Source organism: Dendroctonus ponderosae, unplaced genomic scaffold, assembly GCF_020466585.1.
Source record: "Dendroctonus ponderosae isolate FM_Combo_2020 unplaced genomic scaffold, Dpon_F_20191213v2 Dpon_F_20191213_5, whole genome shotgun sequence".
Classification (NCBI taxonomy): domain Eukaryota; kingdom Metazoa; phylum Arthropoda; class Insecta; order Coleoptera; family Curculionidae; genus Dendroctonus; species Dendroctonus ponderosae.
The window spans coordinates 7480372-7485850 of record NW_026018715.1 but is presented as its reverse complement, the minus strand read 5'-3'; the positions used below and the strand labels follow the sequence as shown (position 1 = coordinate 7485850).

The following is a 5479-nucleotide window of genomic DNA, read 5'->3' as shown; positions in this document are numbered from 1 at the left end:
TATATATATAGCAAATAATATAATAATAAAATAAGCAAATGGGTACCTAATTGATAATGATGGGAATCTTCTTTTCTTCGGTCAGAAATGCCTGGTAAATCGGCCAGCTTTGGGGGTGTATCCCGGAGAAGATTGGCCTCAACGGATGAATCACATCGCCGACGCGGTATAAAACCACATTTTTTTACGTTCCACTTACCTAATTTGGAGAAGGCGCGTTGCAGATCGCCCCATATGGATTGCGGCACCTCAACACCATGATGTGTGGAGCCTGTTCGAATGAAAATGCTTTCAAACACGCCTTTATGGCGTATCGGAGAAAGGTCAGAGGAGATGATAATTTCACTGAAGAAGAAAAACAGTCGTGTGTGTTGAATAAACCTCCAGGTAGGCGCTTGAAATCCATAGAATTTATTTTACTGCTTCCATTGCTCAGGATCGCCAAATTTGGCCATCATGTCCTTTCTACACGGCTTCCATGGGAGAACTATTGGCACTCTTTCGACCACCAGATCCAAATATATCCAAAAAATCGACATTCCTGCTTTCGATTGGCCCATGGCCAACTTTCCTCAGTACCTCTATCCTCTGGAGGAGCACGAGGAGTGCAACAGAGCCGAAGACTATCGCTGCTTAGCTTCTGTGGAGGAACTGTTTGAGAAATGGTGCAAAAAGGGCATACCAGTGGCTGGAGTAAGCGGCTTCGCAGGAGTAAATCTAAGACGTAATCCACGCTGCTTTCAAGGTGATTGTTGAACCGATTCAGTCGGAAGGAGGCGACAACCACGCATCCCCGACCTTCTTCCGAAAGCTTCAAGCCATTTGCAAGCGAAACAATGCCGCCCTGATCATGGATGAGGTTCAGACAGGCGGAGGGCCGACTGGCAAGTTTTGGTGTCACGAATATTTCGACATGGAATCACCTCCGGATATTGTCACCTTCAGCAAAAAGTTACAACTTGGTGGATACTTCTTTTCTGATGACATGAAGTAATGTACAGCGTCGGTGGCTGTTCACTGTCTAATGGTTGATTGCAGGGTTAATCAGCCATTCAGAACTTTCAACACATGGATGGGCGATCCAGGCAAAGTAATTCTCTTGGAGAAAATCATTGATATAATTGTGAGGGACCAACTGCTGCAGAATGTTCGTCTTACTGGAGACTATCTCTTGAAGCAGCTACAGTGCATGGAAAAGGAATTCAGTCCCATCATTCACTCCACTCGAGGACGCGGCACTTTCATTGCCATCACAGCGGAAACTCCTGAAAAGCGTGACGAAATGATCAAGCGATTGAAATCAAAAGGTACAGCTCTATCCAATAAAAAAGAAATAGTAACTTTAGCTCTCAATCATAATTTGTTAATGTTTCTAGGCGTTATTTGTGGTGGAGCTCATCCCCAAACTCTTCGTCTGCGGCCTACTTTGCTGTTCAGTAAAAACCATGCGGATATTTTTCTGGATAAACTTAACGAAGTGTTAAAAGATATAAAAAAAGCATAAATTCCTTCGATATATCAAAAACCTGATCAATATCGAACATTTTCTAATAGTGTTCCAGGCAATAACATTGCACTAAAGGGTCAATAAATGTCTTCCATCCTAGTTGTAAGGAAAAAATGTATTTACGCTATCAATAAACACATATTAAACAATTACAATCAATTATTTATATGCGTTCACCAATAATTGTTGTATCGGAAATAAAAATAACATATTAAAAATTAGTTTAATCCGAATGATTACCTGTACGATTTTTCATATGCGGTAGCCTTTTCACGATTAATGTGCATTCACATTCACTTGCAATAACTGCATTTGGGTGGCTCATGGCTCCGCAAAAAACTAAAACACTGATTAATTTTTGTGTGATTATAAGGGTAGAACACGAACAAAAAAGCAGACAACCAAGTGTAATAGTTTTCAAAGACTTTAATAATTGTACGGAATTCGTACCAACATCAATATTAATGTTTTATGTACAGCCTTGTTACATATTAAAATAGTTATTTTATGTCGTTGAAATTTCCATTGACAATTTTATCTATTACAAGGATGAAACATTTTATTACCGCCAAATTTAATATAAATTAATTAATACTGACGGTATGCAATTTTTTTGCGATTTTCTAATTTTTTTAAAGAAATTTTGTACAAATGGCATAATAAAATAGATCCATCCGAACGTTTATTTTAGAAAACAACAACAATCCTTACTGCAATCTGATACGCAAGATTGCAATAACAATTTTAAATTTTTCAAATAAATTAATGGAAAAAGTAACAAAACACTGAATGTAGTACGTAATATTACAAAAAAATGTCATAAATATAGTATTATGTACATAATAGCAGAATATATACAAAAACGTTCACAAAACGTTTGTGATGTTTGTTACGTCAATATTTCTACAGATTAGCCGCAAAATCTAAAACAAATATACAAGCTATAAAACAATATTTTTTACTAAGAACTAAGAAGTAGTCAAAAGGTTTTTGCAAGAAGTAAAGGTTTTTTGAGAAACCTTGCCCGCTCTGAATGTTTTATTTCATTTTTAAAATGTAATAAACGTTCTACATAGGGAAAAAATCTGAGCTTAGAATAAACATTTATTATTAAAAATCGAAATAAAACATCCATTTATTTAAATGTTTTCCTCGAGTCCTTTTACAATGAAATCAAAAAATGCACAAAGCAAATTAATAATCTTAGATCAATATTAATAGTACCTATTTTGCTCGAAATGAACAACAAACAAATATAGTGATTTTTTCAATATTTTCCCCACGATTGACTAGACAGATAAACTGTAAAATGTGTCTTAAAGCTGATAAGGGCATTCGAAAATTTGGCATGGCTTTTAATAACTCCAATTTACTGTTTAGAAAACAAAACTCTGATCTAAGTTATTATAATATGACAATTATATATAAAAAAACTAACTGATAAAATGCGAGATCACCCCTTAAATAATTTAATTTTGTACTTTTCCATTGTCGTGCAGCTGCTTGTATCTTCAGATACACATTTCTATGTACAGTTTGGATGAGATTTCTTTTTGATAGCCAGGACATGAGTTGCACGAAAATACTTAACAAAAAACGTATTTATCATTCTTACAAATAAAAATATATATATATCTACAATGACTGTACATATCTATACGTCTTACAAATTAGTGAAAAAATTTCAAAACCAATTGATCCCACATATTCTGAAGAATCTAAATCATAAATAATTTCAAGAACAAAAATAATAAATTAATTCACCGGGCAAATTCTGATCCTCAATCCATACTTACTTTTACCAATATAAATCTCCAAAAATAAAAACAATTATGTACACCACCTAACTAATACACTGTTAATCAATATTTTATACTAATATATTGATGATTGCACTCTTATGAAGAAATTCAAATGTACTAAGAGGAGCTGAACGGTTCGGCTCCTAAGTTGGGAGGAGGAGATGGATTTCGACTTCTATAACGTGAATCGTCATCTGGAATGAAACGACTCTCTTACACAATTTTTTAAGTAGTTTCTTAAAACTGGTTATTGTTTACCAATCATTAATTTACATCTGAATTTTTTTACGTAATTATTTTTCAAACAATTCATTGATTTACTTTGCACTTCGTCGTGGTGTTAATGAGTTAACCGAGGGGTGAGTTATGAAGCTTTGACCATTTTTCAGTAGTTCTTTAGGGTCGAAGCAGTAACAAATAACTGAAAGCTCTATCATTATTTGTGACAAACTATTGATAGTAGCCGATCTTGAAACGAATGTGAATGAAAGTATTGCTTCTTTCCCTACTGTGTATTCTTCTGCAATTTTAAGTAAGGTATAATTATAACTGGTTTATTTTTAATTATAACTGGTCGTCGAACGTTCTTTCAATGTTTACATAAAAATGGACGAGTTATTTGAACTTAACAGAAGAGGAAACTAGAGAGCTACATATTACTAAGCTGTAAAGGGTGTGTAAAAATTCTACTAGATATTACTGGGTTTACTACTTGTTTTCAGTTTCGCTTCTATGCTGATAGGGGATTTTAGCACTGCAATGCGAGCTACATTTTGCTATTCATTTTTTTAACCTCTAATAGTCAAATCATAGTATCACCTATACTTACCTATAGTCGAAGCAAAATTAAAATTACTGTTTGGATACACTGGGTTATTGAATGGTGGCACATACTTCGCATCAACAGGCTCTTCCAGCACGACAGCAGGCCGCTCATCATCGTCTGGATCATAAAACAAATTAGTCTTCTCCTCCCCTTCTTTACTGTCTTTCGTTTCGACGGTCTTATCCTCGCTCTCTTCTTGCATAACAACGTTTGGCTGGTCCTCCTGAACTGTTTCCACATTTTCTTCCCTCTGGACATAAACTTCCGGTTCTTGGCCAGTTTCTATTTCTTTTACGGGCGAAGGACTTTTTACTGGTTCCCTCATAGGAGGCAATACTGGCGTATAAGCTCGGTCTGGAGTTATGGTTGCCCGTAATGTGGGTGACATTGATAATTCGCTAAGCGACGCTAATGCTATGACATTAGTTGGTAACGGCGTTTGAGGAATAATTGTCGATTCAATCTCACAGTTGAGAATCGCAGTCATATCTATAACTAAACCATTAAATGGTATTATGAATATTGCCGATTCACGAGGAAACTCACCAGGTTTACGAGGTTCATCATCTAGCGCCAAGCCAAATGCTTTCTTCAATCGTAAATTCGACAATTCTCTTTGCCGCTCAAGTTCGGTGGGTTCACTGTTGAAAGCAGAAGCTGAAAATAACGATCCGGTAAATTTCAACTCTTTTAAAGGGATTGATAATTGCACGTACATTTCATGACAATATCTGACGCCGGCATATCTTCTAAACTAGAAAAAGAACTACTACTAGAACTTCTTGATCTAGGCTTCGACGACAGTTCGTTTTTAAATGATTCGGATGAATTGTTGTCGTCGTTCCCTTGAAAATCGTTTTCCATATCTTGCTCGTCCGACCTGTCGGTGTTGAGCTTCTTGCGTTGTCGATATTCGGTTATTGACAACTGAACAAAGAAAACTTTGAGGTGAAAGAATATATATAATAATATACTGAAAATAAATAAAATTTTATTTTGAACTTATAAGGAAAAATACGACAACTCTAAAACCTGTTGTAATTTATTTAAAGTAATATTATGTTGTTATTTCACTGACTATAAGTCCTGATATATATAATCTTTATTTCCTACAGAAAAASGCTATCGACTCAATCGGTCTTTCTGYCCTTRTTTAGTATGTACTAAATAAGGGCAGAAAGACCGACACATATGTATGTGTCTTAGCCTAGCTTATTCTAAAATTGATTCCTATTCCTAACACTTGTATAAATTAATCAGCTATAAAAAAAAGTAAAAAAATAAAAATTCTTGGCTTACAAAACAAACATATCTTAGTCCTTAGTTCAGTTGCGTTTGTAGGTG

General features: G+C 35.1%; 2 protein-coding genes across 5 annotated transcripts in view; one reads left to right on the top strand and one right to left on the bottom strand.

Annotated features, from left to right (window-relative positions):
- LOC109539656 (4-aminobutyrate aminotransferase, mitochondrial) overlaps nucleotides 1-1657 on the top strand; it is a 4167-nt gene extending 2510 nt beyond the window's left edge. For both annotated transcript variants that reach the window (XM_019907544.2, XM_019907543.2), the window contains exons 5-10: nucleotides 86-166; nucleotides 225-387; nucleotides 437-693; nucleotides 746-990; nucleotides 1039-1307; nucleotides 1377-1657. In XM_019907544.2, coding sequence (XP_019763103.2) covers nucleotides 86-166; nucleotides 225-387; nucleotides 437-693; nucleotides 746-990; nucleotides 1039-1307; nucleotides 1377-1504 — 1143 coding nt within the window. In that variant the 3' untranslated portion in view covers nucleotides 1505-1657. The remainder of the gene's footprint in view (nucleotides 1-85; nucleotides 167-224; nucleotides 388-436; nucleotides 694-745; nucleotides 991-1038; nucleotides 1308-1376) is intronic.
- A 261-nt stretch (nucleotides 1658-1918) lies between these two features.
- LOC109539550 (inactive histone-lysine N-methyltransferase 2E) overlaps nucleotides 1919-5479 on the bottom strand; it is a 19575-nt gene continuing 16014 nt past the window's right edge. For all 3 annotated transcript variants that reach the window (XM_019907350.2, XM_019907351.2, XM_048666931.1), the window contains 4 exons: nucleotides 4852-5062; nucleotides 4682-4792; nucleotides 4139-4630; nucleotides 1919-3503 (listed from right to left, as the gene is read on the bottom strand). In XM_019907350.2, the coding sequence (XP_019762909.2) occupies nucleotides 3427-3503; nucleotides 4139-4630; nucleotides 4682-4792; nucleotides 4852-5062 (891 nt within the window). In that variant the 3' untranslated portion in view covers nucleotides 1919-3426. The remainder of the gene's footprint in view (nucleotides 3504-4138; nucleotides 4631-4681; nucleotides 4793-4851; nucleotides 5063-5479) is intronic.